The 26,259-nt window shown below is 37.0% G+C and overlaps 1 protein-coding gene across 4 annotated transcripts in view; it reads left to right on the top strand.

The window, feature by feature from the left end:
- LOC145269506 (uncharacterized) overlaps positions 1–24,655 on the top strand; it is a 273,423-nt gene extending 248,768 nt beyond the window's left edge. For all 4 annotated transcript variants that reach the window (XM_080125243.1, XM_080125242.1, XM_080125244.1 and 1 more), the window contains exons 3-6: positions 1,634–1,737; positions 10,435–10,491; positions 13,119–19,120; positions 24,319–24,655. In XM_080125243.1, coding sequence (XP_079981369.1) covers positions 13,206–19,120; positions 24,319–24,424 — 6,021 coding nt within the window. In that variant the 5' untranslated portion in view covers positions 1,634–1,737; positions 10,435–10,491; positions 13,119–13,205 and the 3' untranslated portion in view covers positions 24,425–24,655. The remainder of the gene's footprint in view (positions 1–1,633; positions 1,738–10,434; positions 10,492–13,118; positions 19,121–24,318) is intronic.
- Positions 24,656–26,259: the final 1,604 nt, after the last annotated feature.

Genomic DNA, 26,259 nt, shown 5'->3' with positions numbered 1-26,259 from the left:
ACGTCCTGGGCGATTTGCTCTAACTCCCTCCAGGAGTAGCTGGTCAGCTTAGCGTCTGCCTCCAGGTTTTTTCTCCAGGTGTGTTTTGATTGGCCTCTTTTCCTCTTTCCCTGAGGGTTCCAGGTCAGGGCTTGGCGTGTGATATTCGTTTGTTGTTTCCTCAGGGTGTGTTCGGTTCATCTCCTTCTTCTGATCTCTTCTGCTGGTACTTGGTTAGTTCTCTCCCAGAGATCTGCATTACTGATGGGAGTTGGCTTGGGAGTGTGGTAAACCAGCAGGGAGGAACAGATACAGATGTTAAGACCCGTATCGGAAAAGCAAGAGCATCTTTCATAGCCCTCAAGAACATCTGGTGATCCAACCTCATCACTTCTCGCTTTGGGTTTAACCAGAGAAAAATAAACATTTCATTCTACTGTCGCACCTGGTCAGCATCCATTTAAGATGCAACAAATTCTCTAGGTTAAACTGGCTCAACTGCTGTAGGATGGATTCTGAAGCAAGCACTCCCACTAAGTACTGTTGCAGTTTAGACCAGCATCAACTCTGTAACTGTCATTTGTTAATTCCTCTATAAAATAGATATAAGGGAGGAATAGGACTGATACTAAGGCTTTTTTTTTTTTTTTTTTTTTTTGTAAGATTTATGCTTTTTGTTGATCTGTAACTCTACTGGTATTTTCAGTTAGGTCAGGGAATCATGTAGCCTTGTTAGAAGTAGCTTGAGATAACATTAATTTTATTTCATCATTCCATTTTTCAAACTCTTTCAATTTTTTTTTTTTTTTTGTATAGGTGTAAAGTAAAACATGTGCTACATTAGTTCAGCTGCAACATAGTGCGGCTATATGCAAATGAATGCAAAATGACATCACCAGTAAATCAAAAAAGACCTTAATAAAGGAGAGAGGATGGCCACAGGAAAGATGTGGATAACATTCGAGATCAAGTGTAAAGTGTGAATGATGCTCGAAGACAATTAGATGGGTGACGTCACAGCCATAACAATGAGGAAATAAATGTTGTTACAAAGAAAAAGCGAGTTGAAGTTCTTTTTTATTTTTTGTCTACTTTGCGACTGAGGCTACGTGTGTTGGTTCCCGAACAATGTTACACAACATTAGGTGATATGATGGGTGTATGTATGCTTGGTGCTGAAATCCAACACAAGGCATTTCAGTTGAATAGCTTTTTACACCTATATGATAATATTATTTTAAGAAATATATGTTCGTTTTGTGAATTTAGGTTGGGCTAAAGTGCTTTGATTTGGGAATAAATACAGAATTTAAAAATATTTTTAGATTTTTCCCTCTCTAATCTTCACAGAAAATATAAAAGAAAATTAAGCTACTGATAGTAAGCCTATTTAGGGGTTTGCATGGGTTTTTCAACCCTTTAGGTAAGGGGTTGCAAGTGTCAAAAGGTTGGGAACCGCTGAGTTAGATCAACTTTGCCTTGCCTGGGTCAGCTCGCTTAATAATAGGATGTTGTCTCTCTCTGAATAGCCATCAACTAGAATACATTTAGTGACCCAAGTTCTTTCAGATTGCTAAATACGAAGTGCAAGTTGTAGTAGGCAAGGTCATTCTGCTGCTACTTCGTTTATTAACATTGTCTCGTTTAATTTCAGGAGATTCTGGTCCGGCTACTATGAGGGGAAACTTACCCTTTACATGTACCCTATCTTTTAAAAAGAAACACTCATCACACCCATGGGACACTTTTCACTCTGACGTGAGTACCAATTTTTTTTTAATTTATTTTTTAATATAATTCCTGCATACGCACAGGAGTTGCACAATTAGAGTATTTTACATTTACTGATGTATTTCAGCATCAAGCGTTTTTATCTAGGAACAAAGTGTAGTATCTGTTCTGCTGGAGCATTCAGTCTATTCTGTTCTCAGTCAATGAAGAACTCCTTCCGGACTGAGATAATTAAAAAAAAAAATTTTTTTTGCTTGTTTTTCCTTCCAGTCCATAGTGTCCTTGGGGGGGGGGCTGGATTTCCCCATATTGAAAACCGACCTTGTGTCTAACTCTGTCCTTGTGGGGAGGCAAGTAAATAAGAGCAGACATATGCGTACACTCCACATGTATCCACATGCACACGCCCTCTTGACAACCCCTCAGCAGTGAGGATGGTCATCATGTCCTGAGTGTGTGTGGAGGTGGCCAACAAGGCCGATCTTGGCTTTGGACTGCCTTTCAGAGTGCGGGCAGGTAGTCTCATTTCCATTTGGAGGGTTGGCTTGCAAGCATTCTTCTCTCTTCCTCCCTTTTTCTTCTCGAAGTTCACACATCGGTTGGCCTCAAAGTTGGCTGTGCCTTTAGTGATGGTCTGCCGCCAGGTTTGTCTGTCCATGGCTTTGGTCTCCCATGTTATTGTTGATGCCACATTTCTTTAGGTTTGCTTTCAGAAGATCTTTATATCATTTCTCCTGGCTTCTTTGAATGTAGAAGAGTTGTTTCGGCAGCCAGGAACCTGACATCCTGACAACGTGCCCCAACCACCTTAGCTGGTTTCTAATGATGATACCTTCGATGCTGGTGGTGTTGGCCTCGTGTAGGACACTGAAGTTGGTGCCATAATCCTCTCAAGAGATGTTCAGAATGCTCCGCAGGCAGCCTTAATGGAACTTGTTGAAAATGCATGCACACTACGCATACGTACACATATATGTACACTCCACATATATCCACACGCATACATGCTATACATACTCTGATTACACAAGTTCCATATTAGAGCTGCGGATTCAGAGCACAAAACCTCAGATTCCTTTATTTTTGACACTTAAGACTGTGGCCCCTCTTTAGAGGCCGGAGTCTTAAGTGATTATGATCTACAAATTTGAGCCTATCATAGGCCAGGAAATCTCTGTGCTGTATTCTGGGTGATTTGGCACTAACTATAGTTCTGTGTTATGATGCTATGGACTGTCCTCACCCCAGAGCCAAGATTGCAAATTTAAAAGTTCGAAATATTGAGTTACACAGCCAAATGTGTGTACATTGTTTTTATCACCTTTCTTCAAATAAACTCGTTCAAATCGAGAGTAGAAAGTGAATCTTTGGTTTACTTTCGGCAGCCTCGTAACTTTCACTTTTGGCCCAGGAGACAGCAATTCTTCTCCCTTTGTCAAAAACATCAGGAATGACATTAAAACTTAAAAACTTGCATCTTTGTTTTTTTATGATGTTAGATGTCTATATAAGTATGTTCGTGTATAGAATTCAATATTAATTTAATCAACTGAGCATTATGAATTTTGGAACACTATTGCTAGATGTAAAGGGTTATGATGTGGGCTATATTTTGTTTAAGTTTTATACAAATGATACAAAGATGGGAGGGGAAACTCTTTGTAGGCATTCAGACACCAACGATTTCGCATTAGACACTAGTAAATATTTCAGAAATTTCAGTTTATCGGAAATAAACAGGTTTTATAGTGACATAATATGGGCACAACCTCCGATTTGAAAATTGAAATATATCAGATTGGCATTGAATTTGAACTATAAATCATTAGGCACCTTTTTTCCAACCCTAAACAAGGCATATTGCTCCTTGGATGCAAGAGGCTACTATTTGGGATAATGTCTAGCAGGGGACTGAGGAAAGTTGAGATGTCTGTTGACATTACATTTAAACTTTTGCATGTTGGTATAGTCAGGGAAACCGGGTGGGAATTCCAAAGTCTAGTATTCCGAGGGGGGGAAAAAACTATTACAAGGTTTTTTTCAGCATCTAGCGACCTCAACAGATCAAGGGATTTTTGCTAATTGTCAGATTAAGCATGTGTATGTACATCAAGGGGGCATGAGTGCTGTATGTTCATCAAAGCACATTCCATTAAAGTACTTGTAAAACAGGCACAAGGATGCAACATTGCAGTGATGCGGCAGGGGTTGGAGCTTGGTTGATAGTGCGGGACCTACTAGACTTAAGACTTGTTTGATCTCTTAAAAGTGAAGATTAATGGCAGATGCCCAGATGTGGCAACTACATGTGGCTTTGCAAAGATATAAGATGCGCTCTGGTATGAGTAATTTTTTCACACGGTAGAGGGAGCCTACCTTCTTTGCAGCAGCCTTGTCAATGTCCTCAAGTATTCGTTCCAATTCATGTTATCTGTGAATGTTAGGCCAAGGAGTTTAAAAGATATGCTCTCAGGTCGGGTGTTATTTGCCATGGCAATCATTTGTTGAAAAGGCATAATTGATGTAAAGGAAATTAATTTTACCTGCCCTGAGACAGGTACTTTAGTTATATCTAAATGAATAAATGCAAAATATTTTCCCTCTATCCCAACTATATTAACATCAAAACCTGTTGTACTTATTCAATTCTATCATACAGTATTTCAAAATGTTATGATGTATCTATAGTAATCTGCAAACATCTATAATCAGTTTTGAGTCCTAATTTGAATATCTATTTCATAAACAGCTTCTAGTAAATTAATATGCATTTTTAATTTGTATTTTTTTGTATGCTTTAATTTTGGTGATAAAACTTCTGTTATTGGATCCTGATAACAGATACTACACTATGAATTATTTATTTGCAGAATATTACACTTTTGATATTTGAAGAGGGGAGACAGTGGTTAAGTGATTAACGCAAAAGTTGAAAACCTGGGTGTGCCAAATTCAAATCCAGATAAACTGGAGGTATTCGACCATCACTGCCTATGCCACATCCTCTGCGTCCGCTGGCAACAGATTGTCTCCAACAGTACAATTTGCACTCCTTTCAGAATGCATTCCATTTTAAAAAAATCTATCTTTACTTTACACTTTGCTGGTCCAGCCACACTCTTTGACTACACCCAGGTGACTTAGACTGTAAAGTTATCGATCCAGCCCCACCACCAGATTGGAAGAAATGTTGCGGTGGTCAACTCAAAATTTGGCTCCGGATAATGAAGCAGGATGCTGAATTGATTCTTTGCCTCCACCTTTTACAGGGTTTGTTGTCGGAACTGCGAATGACTTCCACTCATAATGGAAGCAACCTTGAATCACCGTGTCTGGTCAGCCAGTATTGGGGACATGGTGAACTTGTTGGAAAGAGCCGGTCTAACTGACCCAGTATGAATGCCACAATCATGACTAAATCCAGATTGTTCCACAATTTCAATTTTTTTTTTTTTTTTTTTTTTTTTAAACAAACGAGGGAAAAAAATATTTTGTGCACAAATGACAGAAAGAAAAAAAAATTGGAATTATTTACGTTATGGATCCAAATTTGAAAAATTTTATGAAACCAGCGAGAATTTTTAAAGACTCAAAACAGTTTAATTGAAACTTTGGCACAAACAATTAATCGAAACACCAAAATCAATTTCTTTGAACACCATAGCAAGCACAATAACAGATTTTTTGTTCAATCCGGATTCAAAACAAACTTTTACTGCTTGGTATGGACGGTCGAAGGATACGTTTCAACACAAGTTTGCATGAATGACACATGGAGAGTACTTTACTACTTCACAAGCTGGCGCAGCAGAACATGAAAGATATTCAAACTTCATCCTTCATAAAAAAAAAATTTCACATTTGATATGATAGCACAGTTATCGGACATTTTTGGTGAATCAGCATCTTTATTTAATATTTTGGTGAGTCAGCATCATTATTTAATATTCGTTACAATTGTTTGAAATTAAAGAAAAATGCTACAGACAATTTTTGTCAAATATGCTGAAATAATGCCAAAGTATGCCGATGTGCAGACTTCGGCATAAGGCTAAATGACAGACTGAAGACACATCAGTATCCACTACCCGTACCAAAACATCTGTTCTCAAAACTCAACAATTGAACTTTTTTTTTTGCAAAACTGGGACTTGGCAGATGCATATCAACAAATGGAAATTGATGAAGATTCCAAAAACCTTTAAAAAAAAAAAAAAAAATTTCAGGTGTATGCTGTTTCTGATGAATCAACCCTGATTCTTGATCTTTTCAATATTCTCCTAAAGTCAATTTCCAATTCTTTTCATGTTACAGCAGATGCTGAAGTACATTTTAAGAACATACTTAAGGCAAAGTTCAATGCTTTTTTTCAAGGTTTTGAATGTTGTTCTGAAGTTAAAGTGACTTTAAAACTGAAGGCAGATGCAAAGCTAGTCTTCAGACCAAAGTGTCCAGTACCATACGCATTTTTAGCTATAGTAGAAAAAGAATTGGATCGTCTACAAGAAGGAGTAATCCAACCTACAAGTTACTCATCCTGGGCAGCACCTATTGTCATTGTGAAGAAGGCTAACGGCAAAGTATGCCTATGTGCAGATTTCAGCACAAGACTAAATGACAAACTGGAGACACATCAGTATCTACTACCCGTACCGGAAGATCTGTTCTCAAAACTTAATCGTGGAACTTGTTTTGCAAAACTTGACCTCACAGATGCATATCAAGTGGAAATCGATGAAGATACCAAAAATCTTCTCACTATTAACACCCACAATTTAACCGCCTTCCATTTGGGGTCAAGTCAGCTCCAGCGATATTCCAACAAACTATGAATACAATGTTCATAAGATCACCAGGAGTTTCCACCTACACTTATATTATCGTTACAGGCACATCCCAAGAGGAACCTCTGCATCATCTTACTTCCATGCTAGATCAAATTCAACAATATGGATTTCACTGAAGACCAGACACATGCAAATTCTTCCAAACTTCTGTGAAATACCTTGGATTCATATTTGACAAAAATGGGCGAAAATCTGACTCGGATAATATTCAGACAATAAAGCACATGGCAGCTCCTAAGGATGTTGCAACACTACGATCCTTTCTGAGCCTTGTAAGTCATTATGGTTCTTTCTTACCCGAACTGCACAAGTCATGGGGGCCTCTGAATAATCTTTTACAAAAAGATACCAAATGGAACTGGTCAAGTGCATGCAAAGAATCATTTGAGAAAATCAAAACCCTTAGTTCTGATTTATTGCTGACACGCTACAATCGATCATTAGACATTACTGTTTTGACAGATATTTAAGATTATGGAGTCGGAGCAGTAATATCACATTTTTCCTGGGGGAAGCGAAGAAGCCATTGCACACGCATCAAAGCCGTTGATACCTACTGAACAAAAGTATAGCCAAATTAAGAAAGAAACTCTAGCAATTATCTACGCTGTAAAGAAATTTCACAAAATGCTATGTAGCTGGCATTTTACTCTGATCACAGACCACAAGCCCTTAAGTATTTTTGGTTCCAAGAAAGGAATTCCAGTTTATACAGCAAACCGTTTATAAAGATGGCAACTATGCTTTTAGATAACGACTTTTCTATAAAGTACCAACCAGGCAGTAAAATTGGCCAAGCATTATCCAGATTCATATCTTCTCATCAAAAAGTAGTGGAAGAAACATCACTGCTATATCTGTGGAACCTCAAGTTGTCTCTGCACTTGTTTCCATAGTGAGATCGCTACCTGTCACTTCAGAGGTGGTCCAGGAGGCTACAGAAAGTTCGACATTTTTATCTCACACACTGGTCAAAAACATGCACTGACCAGCAACTTCAACCATTTTTCAGAGATTTTCTTCATCTGAGATCAATGGAACATTTTGTTTTGGAGAACGTGTTGTTGTCCCATTCAAACTCCAGAACAGAGTTCCCAAGCAATTCCACTATGGACATCAAGGAATTAATCAAATGAAAGCCTTGGCACATGGCTATGTGTATTGGCCAAAGACGGACAGGCAATTAGAGGAACTTGTAAAAAGTTGTACCAAATGTCAACTGGTTGCGAAGTCTCCTCTGAAAACAACATTGCCTGCATAGCCTACCCCAGAAATGCCTTAGTTACGACTACACATGGACTTCGCAGGATCAATTAATGGACAACATTACTTAATACTGGTTGATGCTCACAGTAAGTGGCCAGAAGTTTTCCAGATGAACCATGCAGCATCAAATGAAATTGAAAAGAAACTACAAGAAATTTTCAGCAGGTTGGGCATTCCTGAAATTTTAGTTTTTGATAATAGTACTGCATTTACCTCAGCACAATCTAATTTCTGTAAACAAAACAGTATTCAGCATTTCAGATCTCCACTATCCCATCCACAATCAAATGGCCAAGCTGAACGCTTTGTTTACACATTTAAGAGAGCACTGAAACTTCAGTGCTCTCTTAAATGTGTAAACAAAGCGTTCAGCTTGGCCATTTGATAAGGGGGGAAAAAATACTCGAGATCATAGAAATATTTCTAAGTAGCTAAAGAACTACCCCAAATCTAAATTGCCCAAATAGAAATTCTCTTGCTGAAGCACTGATGAATAGAAAAATGTTTACCAATGGATTCTATTCAGCCATCATCAAATAAAAATAATCTTCCCAAGAAAAACAGTATGATGGAAAACCAATTCAATCATCATCATGGAGCAAGGTCACGTAAATTCCTACCAGGACAACCTGTATCGACTACCGCAATGGTAAAGAAAAATGGGCACATAGTCACGTAGTACGTCGTTCTGGTAATGTAATCTATGATGTAGATGTACAATCATCTATTTGGGTCAGAAATGTAAATCAACTTTGTCACTCTTATCTTCCAAAGGGACAATCAAATAACATAATCATTCCATTAAATATTTTACTGGACACGAATTACTTCAGGGTTCAAGCAAAATACAGTAAACAAAACAAGTCTAAGAAGAAAGGTCCCAACCCGAAGGATACAACGAAGGTGTAAACCAACTTCAACTCTACAAATAAACTCCCATCAAACATCCTACAAGCATCATATTTCAAAGAGGTGTTATAACGATAAAAGGAGGAATAACTCTAAAGAAAGTAAGAGTTATCACCCCTTTGTAGATCTTTGAAAAGACTAGAGAGGTCCACAGGGAACTGAGAACAATATAGCGGCTTCGCTTGACGCTAAATATCATATTTTTTCTGCTGTCAATAAATTCTGTTTAAATTAGGAGTTGGTTTACTTGTTATCAGAATATCCAATCATCCTTACATCCCATTCTCTGAACACAACAATTACAAAATTCGAAAATTGGGAAAGAAGTTGCAATTACCTTTAATTTTTTCTTTTATTACGCCATGTTTGAATTTTTGAATTTTTGTAATCATGCTCGTATGCATTTTATTTATTTATTTTTTTTTTTTTTAATGAATTGACAGATGTTTTTCCTTCTAAGGAGTTAAGGGCAGAATAGATTCATTGATTGATATAATAATTAAATGAATGATTTTATGCTATGAAACAGATGCTGTCACGAATTGTGCATGTCAATGTACTTAAAGGAATAAATTGTAAGATGGTCAACTTCTTGAAATTCTGAATATAAACTTTTGTCATTTATTTATCATATATTTATACTAGCAGGGCGCCCAGCATTGCCCGGCCGTAAAATATGCTTAGATATGGCATTTTGATTAATGCAGATTCTGTATTTATTATATTATATTGGACCCAATATATAGGAATGATTTAAAGTATAAAAAAAAAAAAAAAAATGTGCTCCACCATCGAGAATCGAGACCGAAACGTTTAGCTTACAATTTATTTTTTCCTCTGCTATTAATGACTGAGCTATGAAGACAGGTTTGCTGCAAGGCTAAAAATTAAAACATGAACCAATAGGTACTACATTATGCATGCATATTCGTAATGCCAGCGTTCGACCATCAGCTGATAAATTAAATTTTTTTTGTTAAATTTTCACACGTTTGTACCGATTTCCCTGGCTAAAATCCAAATATAGTTTCGCATGCGTTAAAAATACCTTATATATGAAGTTTCATGTCTGTAGACCAAAAACTCTAGGAGGAGTTTGGTAGGTAAGATTTTTAAACAAAAATATATATCTATGCATAAATATATATGGAAAGAGTTTTGTGTTTACTATAAACTATATACGCAAATATTACACAAGTATAAATCATGTAGAATATCTGCATGAATATAATTACACGTAATAGTTAACTAAAGATTATCATCCCATAAGATAACCGAAAAAACTAATAGGGAATTAATTAAAATGAATGTTTAAAAGATTATGCAAATTAGCTAGATCTTTTGCAGATGAATGCAATTGCACAACCCATATATAACAAAGTTGTATTTTCTTTTAAAATAAATAGAAAAAAGTTTTTAATATGAATATCAATACACACAAAAAAAAACATTTTTAGGTAGATAGATATAGCTCTCTATTGATTTCCTTTATCAGGGGCAGATAACTCTTACTCAGAAGCGCATATTTGCTAATAGTTATATATAAGTATGCTTTTTATTTTCTTGATTTTAATGCCACGCACTTAATTCTATTTCAATGTTTTACTGATTTATTTGGTACATTTTTGTTTTCTTTATTTATTTATTTTTTTTTCTGTATTTGGACGTTTAATTTATTTTATTTTCTTGTTTCACTTTTAAGCAAATGTATTTTGTTGCATTGGCAATTGAGGGAGTTGGATGGAAGATTACCTCATAGGTAAGTCCCCACTCCCCTTGTTAAAGTGTTTATATATTTTTTGTTTTTCTTTTCCTTTTTCTTTCTCGTATGATTATACTCCAGGAAAAATATTCTTGTATTATTTGCCCAAAAAAGGGGAATGTTCTCAACATACACCCTTCTCTCAGATATGTGTAGCTGAGCAAAAAATGGCTGGATCATAATTGAACTGCTACAATTGAGTGAAGCCAATGGCAGAGAACATGCTCATACAAGCAGTAAAAAAAGTTGATATGCTCAGCCCTGCCCACTGTTATCAAAGTCGAATTAATGAGAAATATATTAAATTGATCTATGTACATTAAACTAGAATACCCTTTCAATAATAGATTAAAATCAAAACGATACTAAGCCATATGTTTAGAATCCTTATTCCAGTTTTTTTTATCAAAATCCATTATATGATTTTAATTCAGGAAATCTCTGAAATGTAAGGCTTAAGTTTAATTGGAGTCTAATGACTATAGATTAGATTTGATGCAAATCTGAAATATTTGGATGTTCAAATCTTAGGTTGTATCTACTTAAAAACCTTTGATGAAAACAAGAGGGTACTTGTTTCCATAAAAGTTTTAGGTCCCTAAGAATTCATAATTGGTTAATGGATTTAATTAAGATTTAACTCATGAACAATTTAGAAATAATATCCCCCATTGCATTTTGATTGATAATTTTATTGGTTTTATTTATTTTTTGTGAATTTACTTTCAACTAGATCCAAAAGTATGAAACCGTGGAATGTAGTTAAATCCCCCCCCACCACCACCACTTTCTCTCCTTGCCAAACATGATGACTTTTACAGCTGAAGGTAGGAGGTTACACCGGCATCTAATGACTATGGATTTAATTTAATGCGAATCTGAAATATTTGGATGTTCAAATTTGAGGTTGTCTGCATTGTGCCTACTTGAAAACCCTTGACGATAACAAGAGGATGCTTGTTTTCATAAAACAGGGTTCGTAAAGGCTTGAAAAGTCCATGAAATTTGTCTTTTGTCCTGGAATGGCCTTATTTCTATTATTACTTAGAAATGTCTTTGAGAATATGGAGTAGGTCTTGAAAATTGTATTCTTTATGTCCAGTAAAAGTTTGTGTCAAAATACTAAAGATAAAATCGAAAAAAATAATGTTAAAATATTTTTTCTGTCGTAATAAAAATATCATTAAAATATCTTTTAAATACAGGGTTGGACGATAAAATTGTCACCCTAGACAAGACGGCATGATTCCATTTCCATTTAATGCAAAACGGTTTTCTTTTTATTGTTGCAAACCATTTACTAGTTGGCCAGTTTTGTACAAATCCCAAAAGCAATATAAGCCTTCTATCATATTTCAACGAGCGAGATCAAAGATGCATTGCTGTACAACTCATGCTCTCTACCGATCCAAGTTATGACAACAGGACCATTGCCAGCACCCTCAAAATGCAAATCTGGACGGTTCAATGCTTGAGGGACATGCCCAGGGTGATGAAAACAGTTTCTGGCGACGGTTTTGGTCTTTGGTGTGGTTTCAAGTGAGGGCCACATCATGCCACCTCACACCTTCGAAATTGGCTTGAAAGTCAACACCAAAGTGTACCTGGATATGCTGAAGAATGTGGTGATCGCCTGGTGCAATCAGGTGGCCACTGGCAGACCTTGGGTGTGGCAGCAGGACTTGGCACCAGTCCACAAGTTTAAAGAGACCCAAGGAGTGCTATGATTTCATACCCTTCTCTCACTGGTCCCTCCCCTCCTCCAACCTCAACCCACTGGACTTCATTTGGTCATACATCAAGAACATCACCAACATAACCTCCTACAACACCAAAGCCAGCCTGACCGCTGCCATCTGCCGAGCTCCCGTCAGTGCTCGTGGAAAGGCATGCTCCCAGTTCCAAACCCATATCGATGCAGTGATTGAAGCTGAAGGCAGCTACATTAAATAGATGTCATTTCTACTACATAATCAAGTTACCTGAATTGATTTGTTCAATAAAAGTTTTAAAATAAAGCTATAGTGTTTTCTTTAGGGCGACAAATTGATTGTTCCACCTTGTATTGAAATTAAAATCGAAATAAATTGTTCTAAAATTGCATAGTATTATTGTGGAGTTGCATCCCTTTATCACAAAATACCTCAGGTAGTTTTGTGATAAAGATTCAAATCTGTCTATTTTTATTTTCTTTTATAATTTTTTTGGAAGGAGGCACAAGGAGGAAGGAGTAGTTGCAGCCACTATAAATAGAATTACCCCCCCCACCCCACCCCAACCTTGTCTAAAAAAAAAAAAATAATATTTTCCTTGTGTGGACAGGACTCTCCAATAGTTTTTTTTTGTATTAAAATATATTTTTAGGAAAACATTTTAAAACTTTAACAAAATACACATGGATTTCCTGTAAAATGTAATCAAAATATATATATTTTAACTAACTCTTGTCGGTAACTTGTGAAATTTTCTGTTTGTAATAGCTAAAAAAAGGTTTAAAAACAAAACGACTCTAAAGAAACCATTCATACCTTTGAATAATTTCTTTGTTTTTGCTGCGGGTATATGTTTTAAATTTTTTTTGTAATTTTTATTTATTTTTTTTATTTTTTTATTTTTTTTCTTAGGTTTACAATGACCATCTGCTTAAAAACCAGAGAATCAAAAGATTTCGACATTTGTGGCTGCCCAAGTCACTTGATACGGACTACCAAATGATGACTTCAGATCAGTATTCTAAAACGATACAACGTGAACCCACAACAAGTACACAGTCTATCCCATCAGTGACACAACACTCGACTGCCGATACTCCATGTAAACAAACTGATGTTGTTGATAAACCCCTCTCGTCACGGGTACCAATACCGGAGACAACAAATAGTTTTGAGAGCTCTAATGCACATTTAGACCCCAAAGTAGCCACAACAGATTCGCCTTCATCATGTAACCTTGACCCTCGCGAGACGGCTGCTACTGACTTAAAGTCGAAGATTCAGCTACCGAGTGAAGACTTTCTCTTGTACAATGACAATTTGGATGAAGAAATGTCATGTGATCTTGACAGCAGCCTGGAAGGGAAGCTACTGATAGATGAGAGCTCAAGTGATGAGGAATCTGGCACGAAAGATGACGAAATATTAAACCGCGAGGCGTTACCAGATTCTCAACCTGATAAACCAACTTCTTCCATTCCAACCGCAGAGAAAAGATCAAACCAAGGTCTAAATAGAATAAATGGTGCTTCCGAGGCGCAATCATATTTCCATAGCCAGGAACTCCGAAACAATGCGGTGAGTGCAATCAGTTCAACCAACACGGAAAAGAAGAAAGAAGAAGTGGACAAATGTAAAGAAAATGATCTTAACAAAAGGGATAGCTCCTACAGCAGGAGTCTCGATGTCGCAAGCAACGACAGCTGGTCAACAAATACGAAAATTAGTAAAACGGAAGAATTCTTCGCAGACAAGGATATCAGTAAAACGGATTTTAAGGAGAAAAATCCAAAGATAGATTCCGGGAAAACTTTCAATGAAAGTGACAAGACGATTTTGAAAGAAACCAAAACTAACTTATCCGATACGATAAATCAAACTGCTGAAACATCTCCAAAGGAAGTTTTGAACAAACACGATTCTAAAGATCTGATTTCCGAACAAATATGCGCAAAAGAACATTCCACTCAAAGCATACAAAAACCCAGCAATAAAGAACTTACCACCAGTAAGACTGTGCCGCGTACCGTTTCCCCAGACTCGACAACATATGCTGGTGAAGAATCCTGCAGATTATCTTTCGTACTAATTGAAGACTATTTCCTTTGTCTCAGCTGTTCTAAGCTTTTTAAAAAGGAGTGCTTCTTCAAGCAACATGTTTGGCGCCATTTCCATATATCTAGCATGCAATTGCTGTGCAAGTCTTGTTTGTCCAACAAAGATTCCTCGCAGTGCCCTGCTGTCAAGGAAATCTTCACCATGCTTCATAATTCTTGCTCCAAAGACGTCTCTTCTCTTCATCTAGAATTATTACTCAACACAGCACCAGCCAAAGACAAAGATGCTGTCGTCGCCAACCAAACGGTTAATGATTCTAACGATTTGCCAAAGGATCTCCATGTACCGCCAGAGAGCAGACATTCTATACCGATGATGTCACCTCTAAAAGATCAATCCCAAAATGTCGAATGTCTGATATTTTGCATTTTATCGCAGCTTTTTGTATGCTTGAAGTGTAACAAGCGCATGGATACCACAAAACTTCCGCAACATGTCTACGATCACCTCCATGCGTTGAATCTTCCCAAACACAGCCGTTGTGTCAATGAAAAAGAATGCAATATAATGGATAGAATCATTCCGCCTATGATGTCGAGCATCAACATCGACAAAGACGACTTCTACATCCTGAAAATATCATGGAAGTGGACCGTTCAAAGAGATCTCCGATATCGAGTGCAACTTGTTCGGCACTATCCTAATAATGAAGCGTCTGGCGATAACCATGCAATCACTCCTTCCAGGCAAGAGTTACAGCTAGTAAAATCTTGGAATTTTCTTATTCCAAATACAACCAAAACAAATAGTTGCGTGAACGCAAACAACAACGATATTGAAATTGTTGGATCGAAACAATTAACCGATGACAATGTTGCCGTGGATAGTGTTCCAGGTTATAAAGAGACTCCGTCGTTGGTGCTGACGAAACAAGGTTATAAGAAGATAACATTTGTGATACGACTTGGCAGGTATATTTGTAAGGCATGTCGAAAGATCTACGCAAACCTTAATCTACTGAATGCGCATATAATGTGGCATTTTCATTCACATGAAAAGATTTGCTCCCTCGACCATTATGACGGTTTGCCGCTGAAGGGGAAGGAATGCCCCATCCTGTCAAACATCGAAAGCTGCATCCGCAAGCTGGACAAAGAAACGAAGATGCTTAATGTCTACTGGAAAACTGATACGAATGGGAAAACATATTTCCACATGCAGATCGTTTTGCCAAAGGAGAATCCTGTGATTGATTTGAGCAATCAAGAATCGGATGATGAGTATCAAGCGACACCAAATCAAGATGGAAAAAATATCTCGAAAGGGGATGCGGTGATTGTGATCGATGACAGTTCTGTAGATGCCAATTCTGATCAAACCGAGAAAGTGTCCTTGTTTAGAAAATCTAAAGAAAATGAAGATGAACATCAAAAACAGATCAAGACTAACCGCTTGACAGAAAGAGAAATTCCGAAATTGGAAATTCCAAAATTGGAAATTCCAAAATCAGAATTTACAAATTCCGAAATTCCAAAATTAGAAATTCAAGAAAATCAATTTACTGACGAGAAACTTGTAAAAAAATGTTTTGAAAACCTCAGTGTTGCCAATGTCCAAAACGAAGGTGGGTTTTACGTTTGTGGTTTTTCCAATTGTAGATTCTCCTCCATAGAATCCGAACAATTCTTTGAGCATCTTAAGACGTGCCATTGCCACGAGGAAAGGTTTCTGTGCATCCATTGCCACCATTGTGCATCGAGTGTAGAACTTCTGATGAAACACTTTGATGGCCACACAAACCAAACCCTCTTTCTGCTGTACCAATGCGCGGCATGTGAATATGCGACCAATATGTTGTTACAATTCGAGAAACATCTACGCTCTAATCATGCCAAAAGCAACAGTTTCCTGTGTCGGTACTGCAAGCAAGGTTTTTCCTCCATGGAACTACTCATCCAACACTTGAATAAAAATTTGCTCAAGTTCATCAAATGCCCCTCTTGCGATGCACGAGACACCTATCGCCGACGCATGCTCAGACATATCGCCGCACGTCACCCAAACACCCCACGCAAGATTGTCGTCTCCAGTCAGATAATCTGCAAGACGATATCTCAAAATAAACTGCTCAGTAAGGAAATACTTGCACAAGACGCGAACGCAATGCTGCAGACATCTAAAATCGGTTTCGATGAACAGCAGGAAGGCAATGATGCGAGCAAACGAGCAACAGTGATAAAATCTAACGAGTCGGCTAGCAGGGAGGCAAAATCGGCCAACAATTATTCGCCGATCAATCACTTGAACCATCTGATCAGCAACATAAACTCGATACCAACGCTGGGTGTTCATGGCGGGTCGACATACAGCCAAGATGACGAGATGGATACTAGTTCTATGAAAAACGTGTCCTCTTCTATGCTCAATAATTCAATTATCGATGACACTGTGAGTAGGATTGCCGCTGCCAAGTGTAACAGTGATGCTGGGGAGATACAAATGAACACATCGCAAAAGAAGCAGTCTATCTTAGTTGAGTTGCTGTCGCACGTTGATGAAAAGACACAGGAAGGTAACGACATTTTGTCAAAATTGTACGCTAGTGTCCAGCGAAGAGACTCTTTTGAAGCAAAAGATGTTGATAAGGATGAAGGAAGCCAAGTCGCGAAAGAAGATCGTATGATGAAGGAGAACTACAAACTGCACTCTGAGGTAAAGGTCATGCTGACACGTACAAACTGGCCCAATGAAATGAGCGACATAAAGAATGTGTCATCTGACCAGTCGTTAGGTTCCGGGAAAGAAAGAAACGTCTTCCAGCTGTTCGGCGGAATGGAAAGAAACGCTAATGTCCACAGGTCGCAGTCCCCTAGTTTTGAGGCACCAGTTCTGATTGCAGAAAGTGAATCCATATTGGATAAGAACAATTCAACGTTTGAAGACGTAAATAGAGATGATGGTGCGACAGATTCTCCTTGCACCGAGGAGAGTTCTGATGAGAAAATTCAAGCTCCTTCTCAGCTGCACGAAATCAGTCTTGGGGGTTCATTGTTAGACGTACACTTGCAGAAATGTTACACCTTTAGCAACCAACCATCTCAATCGAAGCAGCTGAGCTGCATCATTTGCCACCACGTATCCAAGACCCTTTATCGGATGCACTTGCATTTACTCTGCGATCATTTTAAGTGGCCGCTGTGGGAATGCCAAGACTGTGGCCTACGAGTTTATTCCCATTCCAAAATCACAACACACTGCTGGCGGATCCACAGAAACCAGTCGCCACGAATAAAGTCTCTTCAGTTGCCAATCATAGAACTTGACAATAACAATGAGTTTGTAGCCGTCAATACTCAAGAAGAATTTGTGGGCTCTTTAAAGGCTCCCCTACTGACAGAAGCCATGAAAAAGAAACCCGCCGCCGCTTCAGTGCCTTCAAAACTAAAAAAGAACAAATCTACAACCGATATCACTGTACCACCAACGGAGGATCCTCAACCGCTACCTAAAAGTTCCAGGAAGAGATCGAAATCCACAAGTTCGGATAAGTCGGATACTAAAAAGAAAAAAAGTTCTAGTAATGTGATGTTGGAGGACACAAGCAACGTGATGGAATCTGCATCGATGGCGCTTTCTGCTTCAGTTGTCGACAAAACTGATGAGCAGCCTCCGGAAAAGAAATCCGAGACTTCAACTGACGTTGACCGAAAGGAGAAGAAATGCTCCATGTGTGGTTTCACCTGCAGTTTAAAGACGGAGGTGTTATTTCTCCAACACATGATTTTAGAACATATGAAGGAATACAAACACCAAATCAGTGATCGAGAGATCAAATTAGTCGAAGAGGCGATCACAGGGAACTCGCTCGAAGGTTTTTCCTGTCCATTTTGCTATTACAGTACAGATCAAAGGGTCGACTGCAAAATACACATTTGGCGCACCCATGCACGATTAAAACTTTTAAAATGTACTCGATGCAAATTTGTTACCTGGTTTGAACACCACTTGAAAGATCACGTGGCCAAGAGGCACGGTAATAAAGAGGAAGGTGAACCAAGCAAGAATAACGACACTCCTGGTGACAGTGCTGGCAAATCCGACACTAATCAAACTTTGTTAACATCATTGAAAGCTTTGTCGACATTAAAATCCATCATTCAGAAAAGGAAAAATCAAGCGACAAGTTTAGAGCCAGTGAAACCGTCGCTGTGCAGCTCTTGTGAGAACGTTACGTTGTTAGAGTTGCGTGATCAGCTCAAGAAACAGCAGCTCAAGCTGTTGAACGGTAACATTAAGAGTGAAAAAACAGAAAGCGTCACTCAGAAGCCTCTTTCAAATGTAAAATCTTCAAGTTCCCATTCCCAGGCCCATAAGAAAGATGAAAGCAAAAAAAAATTGAATCCATCTACTGATTCTACAGAACTGTCTTCGAAGACCAAAAAGCTGAAGACGTCTTCGGTGTCCGTTCCACCCTCAACTTCAAACAAAAGCGACAGCAAAAGCAGCAGCAGCAAGGAAAAAAGCTCCGCCAAAAAAATTGTTCCTGCAAAGTTAAAAGGCGTTTTGCCGAGACCTCCTTTTCCTTTAGAAAAAAAATCAGCGTCTAAATCGTCCAAAAAAAATACAAGTTCGTCCAAAAAGGAATCCGCGTCTGGATCAAAGAGTACCGAATCGAAACGAACAGCTTCAAGTCATCTGTATGTCGAAACTAAATGCTCAAAGACAGGAAAAAAACTGTACAAATGTCCGGTATGCTTGGCGACAAAGAAAAGCATATCCGATATTGAATACCATTGGAAAAAGTACCAAAATGCAATTTATCGTTGTTCGCAGTGCAGTTTCAAAAGACATCAGAGGTAAGAATTTTATTAACGGTACTTTTTATGATTTCTTATTTCCTATACAAGAAAGATTATGCGTGAAGACTTTTTTTTGTAAATTTGTACTGTTAAGACTTATGTTTTCATCTTGAATTACTTTTTTACTTTGTTAAGACTTATGTTTTTTTTTTACTTTGTTAAGACTTATGTTTTTTTTTAAGACTTATGTTTTTTTTTAAGACTTATGTTTTTTTTTAAGACTTATGTTTTTTTAAGACTTATGTTTTTTTTAAGACTTATGTTTTTTTTAAGACTTATGTTTTTTTTTAAGACTTATGTTTTTTTTTAAGACTTATGTTTTTTTTTAAGACTTATGTTTTTTTTTAAGACTTATGTTTTTTTTAAGACTTATGTTTTTTTTTTACTTTGTTAAGACTTATGTTTTCATCTTGAATGCTCTTTTCACAAAGTTTCAGTCGATATAACCTGCGACTTTCTTCAGGTGTATCTTGTCAAACTCCGGCTGATAGAACAAGAACATGCAACCCCTGTGGATTAAATAAAGGGTTCTGTTCGAAATTCCATGTAGAGTCCTGGCATTGGCAGACATATTCCCCAGCTTTATCAGACAGGTTTCCCGGCTTGGGTAAGCAGTTGGAGTTCAGCAAGATGCTACACCTGGAGAAGGTCGAAGGTTACATCAACCAAAACATTACGAAAATAAAACTCAAGATGAGAAACATAGTTTGAATAATCCAAATAATATGAATAATAAATCTTCATTTCTTTACTTTACAATATCCGAAAATAAAGTACAGAGTTGTCTGAAAGCCTTGTTAGCTAAAAGAACAATTATATTACTTATCTGGCACAGGTTATATTCATTCAGTTGACGATACGTCGTAGACAGTCTTGAAGAGTCCTGGCCATTTTTGGGTAAGGAATGACCTTGCATCTGTCGGGCTGGGTGTGGTTTTAAGTAGTCCTAGGAGGTCCACCTTCTCAGGTTGTTGCCTTCCATTTTTCGGGTAGATTAAGTTTATTGCTTACTGGCTGAGGCACTCTAACCAGAGAATGGCGATGGAGCTTCCCAGACAATTTTTAAAAAGCCAGAGTGCTTTGTTAGGTGTTGAATTTACTCTTCTCACTTTCTGACCTTGTGTTGCATCTTTGTGTGGTCGGTAGGAAGGATAAATACCTATTTACCTGACTAATCACCTTAGGCACCCTTACTGGGGAGTACTGACAGGCATTTTTTTTGCACTTAGTGTGCTGGGTTTTCAAAATGTGAGTTTTAAAACCAGGCTTAGATCTACTGATCTCAGAGGAAGATTAAATGTGAGCAATATAGGAAGATGTGTGCAGAAGAGTAGACTTAGATAGTATGGCCACATTGAAGGAATGAACAAGAATTCTTGGGTTAGTAGATGTAGACCAGTTGAGGTGGCAGGTTTAGGAAAATATGGGAGAAAGTGATAAAAATTGAACTACAGGAAAGTGGGATGAATAAAATCTGACCAGGGATAGATTACTTTGGAAGTATCCTGTACCTCTACAAGGCCACCATTCACCCATGTATGGAGTATTGTTGTCACATTTGGGTTGGTGCATCTTTCACTCTTGGACAGGGTTCAAAAGAGTTGCCAACCTGATAGGTCGTGAACTGTCATCCAAGCTTCAACCTCTATCCCATCGACGAAATGTTGAATCCCTCTGCCAATTCTACAAGTATTTTAATAGAGGATGCTCTGATGAACTACGAGCTCTTGTACCCCCTCAACATAAATACACCAGACAAACCCGACAAGCAGCAAAATCCCACCTTTACACAGGGACCCGCAGATGTAAGAAGGCCTTCTACTCTAACAGTTTCTTCTCCAGAACTGCTAGACTCTGGAACTCCCTTTCAGGTTCCTTTTTTTTTCGACTGTACTGATATACAGAAGTTCAAGTGTAATGTGAACAGATATCTCGCTGCTCAACTCCCTGCATAGTATCCCTGCAATTATGTTCCCGATAGTAGCCCCCTACATCAAAATGGCAATGTGCCTTGTTTGGGGTGAAAATGGGGGGGGGGTAATTTCTTAAAGCCGTCCAACACATGCCAGCATGTGAAATGTATATTATGGTAACCCGACATTCTTGATGGATGAAGGTGAAGGTGAACAAACTAAGTATTAGACGTCGAAACAGTTGGGGGTGGTAACTCTGAAAAGGTTGGGGAGCCCAAGAGCAGAAGTCGGAAATCATATGACTTTCACCCAGATGAGCAGTTTGCTCTCTCTCAGCCCATGGGCATGGATGAGAACAGATGCAGAATGCAGGTGGAACAGGCGGCTAAAAGTCAGCCTGGCTAAATATGTAAATAGTATCTCTCCCTCCAATTTATTCCTTCTAGATCTCTTTCATATACTTTCAGTTTTCGTTCTTTGTTCTGTTCAAATAAAACTTTAAAAAAAAAAAAGACAAACCAATGTCCACAAGATTTTCTAACAGCCGAGTTTACAATATGAATTCATAACAGGTTCTTTACTTGCTTCTATTGTACTAGTGCTCTTATTTTATTTTACTGGGTTCTTTAAAGTGAACTAGCAGAGCTACCTGGCCTTGCCTGGAGCAAAAATGTAACATATTTCCATTAAAACTTTTATCTCTTTATACCTTTCTCTCTTTCTCTTTCCTGCTTGATTTTCTCCCTCCCTCTTTTCATCCCCCTCCTCTTGTATTTCTGTCCAGCCTATTCCTCTCTCTGGACACAAGCAAACTTTTATGAAACGTGTCGGCATAAAGGAATTAACTTTTTGATAAAAAAAAAAAAAATCAGTTATGCCCCTTTTATTAGTAGATAATCTGGCCAGAAAATCCCCCCACCCCATCCCCAATATCTGACACGATCTACTCCAGTTTCGGATCCGAGAATGAATGATCTTTTCTAAATTTTAGATATTCATCCGGGCCAATGCCAATAAAGAACGTTACCAACTTTTTGTTGTCTTTGGTTTTAGCCGGACATACAAACATACAACTGGCCTTTATGTAATAGATGTGTTTTGTATTTCTACACTACTTGTTCCTCTTTTTTTTTTTTTAATATACATATAACAAGAGTTTTAGATCACCCTGTTATTTAAAAAAGTTGAAATATCGAGTTACACAGCCAAATGTGTGTACATTGTTTTTATTTTTTTTCACCTTCAAATAATAGACTCATACAAAAGGAAATTAGAAAATGGACTTTGGATTCACTTTCAGTAGACTTGTAACTCTCCCTTATTTTCTTCTTTACCCCTCACATTCCATGAGCGATGTTTCTGACAAAGGGTGAAAATTGCTGTTTTCTAAGTCAGAATCTATTCCATCTAACACTTATTGTTGGCAAGTTTTTTTTACCTTAAAGTAGTATTTTTTATGCTCCTTATGTCAAGAGGTTTCATGCCTCGTCTGGAGCGATTTTCATTTTAAAAAAAATATGAAGCAACTCCTAGTTTTGTAAGATTTTCAAAGTTTGTCATCAATAGTAATTAATTTGCTAAATCGGTATTTGATTTTTTACAAGCCAATTATTTTTTCCCCCATAGACTGTTTAATACAAAAATGTACATCAGCATCGGTTATGTTTCTTTTAAATAGCACTTATTCCAATTTGGAACAATTTTTCAATAAACTATCGCCTCTTCAACTGCTATTTCAAATCCTGAGATTCTTTTAAACTCTAACCCACCACCATCATAATCATGGATGAGGTGATCTTACGGCGAGGAAGAAGAAAAAGAAAAAGATTATAAAAAAATGAAAAACATGACCTGTAGAAAGACATAAATAGACGTGTTACACACATGGGCTGAAAACGATAGGAAAAGACATGTCCTAAACATGGCCGGACAAAGATTACCACGTGTTCGACACGTCAGAATCTTGTTAAGCACATTGGAGTACGAGAAGACTTTTGAATAAGAAACAAAGGCATTATGCTGGAAATTACCTGTAAATAAATGTCTGTTGTTTCACTGGATATAAAAAAAGTTGAATTCTTTCTTTCTTTCTTTCTTTCTTTCTTTCTTTGCAAGTGTCTGCATACAACATATGGGTCCCGAGTGTTGACATATGATGACACTATTTAGAAAGGAGGTGCTACGTTACAAAATCCAAAGATTTTATATCAGTCAAATAATTTCTTACGCACATTCATGTCGGGTTTTTCTTGGTCTACCACACTTAGTGCCTGACATATCTAAGCATGCTATAGAGTTGATGATATTATAGAAGTGACTTGCTGTACGTGACAAAACCATCTGAGACACCGAGCATGTAAGTCATTTGAAATCGGCCAAATATCAAGTTTCTGATGAAGCACAGTTTAAGAGATGCCTTCTTCGGGTTTGTTGCCGCACATTCAGGACACGGTCATTACACTGAAGCCATTACAGATCAGAATTCGCCTATGTAGTGTAGTGTCTGTCCTGATGCTACACTTGACCTTTTCTGTCCTCGGTCAGTGGAGGAGAAATCCTTCATAACTGAGACAATTTTTATTTTTGTTCCTATCCAGAGTGTCCCTTTTGGAGAGCTGGATTTTCCCCACATTAAAAACTGACCTTGTGAAGAAGCAAGTAACTAGGAAGTAATGTTTTTGTTTTTAAATGTTATGGATTTGATTTTTATATTTTTTTGTTTTATCAATTTAAGTGTTTGTTTGAATTTATGTAATGAATATGTTCATGAAAGTATGAAAATAAACTTATTGAAATCAAAATAACAAATGAAATTTATTACCACACTAGCAGAAAGACCCAGCCTATAAAATCAATTGTAGATTCTTTAATAAGACAGGGGCATCTCCAAAATGAATGTTTCTGCTAAGAGCACAATTGAAACTTTACTTTTACATTTTAAACTTTAATTCAAGGCATTATTTAAAGATAATCATATAAAATCAACAGAACGTTCTCTACAATGCAATGTGGATTAAGTCACTGCGCGGAAGCATGTGAAGCTTCCTCATGGTACACCGCAGCTGGTGGGGGGTCATCAACTAAAATAAGCAATTAATTGACTTGATTGAAAAATGGGCAATTTCATCAATTCCAATGATAATAAAAGTATAGGAGGGGTGAACATTTGTTGATCCTCACTCAATCCCGGACAACATCGGGTCTCCCTGCTAGTGTGTATGTATGTATATATACTGTTGTCCAACTGAATTGAATGCCTTTGTTTTTTTTTTTTATTTTCAGCGATCAAGTTCTACAGCATATAAAAAGAGAACATCAAAATAAAGGAAATGTCCGAAGCTTTCAGCTCGGAGACAGCCAAACTGAAAAATCCAAAGCTGAAAAATGATTTGTGTGAATGCGTCTCCGTCCAGTTACGGTGTTTTGCTGAAGTGGTCAACACATTATACCTCGTTCTACTATCAAATCCGGCTTCTTGTTGAATTATTCATCTTGACCCTTGACCATTTGGCAAACTATTTAATGATTCCCTTGAAAAACAAAAAGACAAAAAATTATTCATGGCTCCCTATCATCATTTAAGCTCTTACCTCAACATTAAAGTCCAAGCAAAAACTCATTATTTTTTTATTTTATTTTATTTTTTTTTTATTTAGCTCAAATTCTAAATTTTGAGAAATTCATAATTCTGGAGATGTTTCTTAAGAAATATATATATATATTCAAGGTTAATTGAAGAGAACCACAACAGGGTGCTCAGTTAAGAAAATATCAGAATAAGAGTGTGTGAGATATCATTTTCGGGGAGACGGATATAAACAGATGCTGAAGAGTCTAACATAGGCAACCAGATATTGGTCCCCTTTGTTTTTGTTTTTTTTATTCTAAACCGATGGGACCAATGTTTTTCTGGTTTTCTGTAACATTGGAAAATTTAAATTTTGTAATATCAAAAGTAGATTAGAAATGACAACATTTCTTGTTCGAGACAAAGGATACACGTAAAAATTTCCTTCTAAAAATTACCTTCTCCCCCCCCCCCAATTTTATAAAGTTTTCGATTTATGTGCTGACTAGCAAAATTACAGCCATTCACTTACTATTTTACCAACTATTCTTCCTCTGAAGAGAAGAGCCATTCTTTGAAACTCTAGAGTTAGGAAATTTTCATGTGTATCCTTGTATCGAATAATAAATGTTGTAATTTCGAATCTACTTTGCATTGACGTTATAATTTGTTTAACTTTCCAATTTATATTTATGCTCTATGCCATATATTGAGCGTTTTCATCTGGTTAGGATTATCCTATAAATATTAATTTTAATATTGACATTTATTATTCTCTTTCAGTTTTCGGAATCATTCAGTTTATAAACTTTAATTTCTGTGAGATATACATATATACACACTAACTCACATATATATACACACACACAGGGTGTCCACAAAGTCTGGCTACATTATGTAGCCAGACTTTGTGGAAGCATCCTGTTGATTATGTAGCCAAACTTTGTCAGCACCATATATATATATATATATATATATATATATATATATATATATATATATGCATACATACAACTCGTGTGTGTGTGTGTGTATATATATATATATATATATATAACACATGCGTGTATATAAATGAAAAAAAGTCTATATTCCAAATTGCAAGATGTTCATCTTACCGTTTCTTTCAGCATGTTAAAATGTTCAAGGTGTGTATGTGTGTGTGCATGTATATATATATATATATATATATATATATATATATATACACACACACACACACAATAAAATATAATGTTAAATTCCAAGTTAATGGTGGCTTTTTATGATATTCAGTGTTACTGAACCCATGGCAGAATTATGCTTGAAACTAGTCTATTCAAATAATGTTAATATAAACTAGACAGTTACTTTGGTGGCAATAGCCTGTCAGTAAGTTTAGAAATTCAGCTGGAATTATCCCAGTTGCTGGTGTTTTTTTTTTGTTTTTTTTTTCCTGCTTCTTAAATTATGTCATGGTCCGTGATATGGTTATTATATAGTAGAAATAAAGTAGTTTGCCCGTTTTTGTTTTTTTTTATCAAATTCAGTTAAGTCAAGCATTTTTACTCTAATTGAAAAGGATTCGAAATATAAAGTAGATTGACAAAACGATTTACAATGAATATAAACTTTGCGAATTTGAATTTAGATATCATTGGAGTAAGATTTATACT

Source organism: Euprymna scolopes, chromosome 45 (genome assembly GCF_053919585.1).
Source record: "Euprymna scolopes isolate OS-2025 chromosome 45, ASM5391958v1, whole genome shotgun sequence".
NCBI lineage: Eukaryota > Metazoa > Mollusca > Cephalopoda > Sepiida > Sepiolidae > Euprymna > Euprymna scolopes.
The sequence above is the reverse complement of the archived record's forward strand: the minus strand, read 5'-3'. Positions and strand labels throughout refer to the sequence as shown.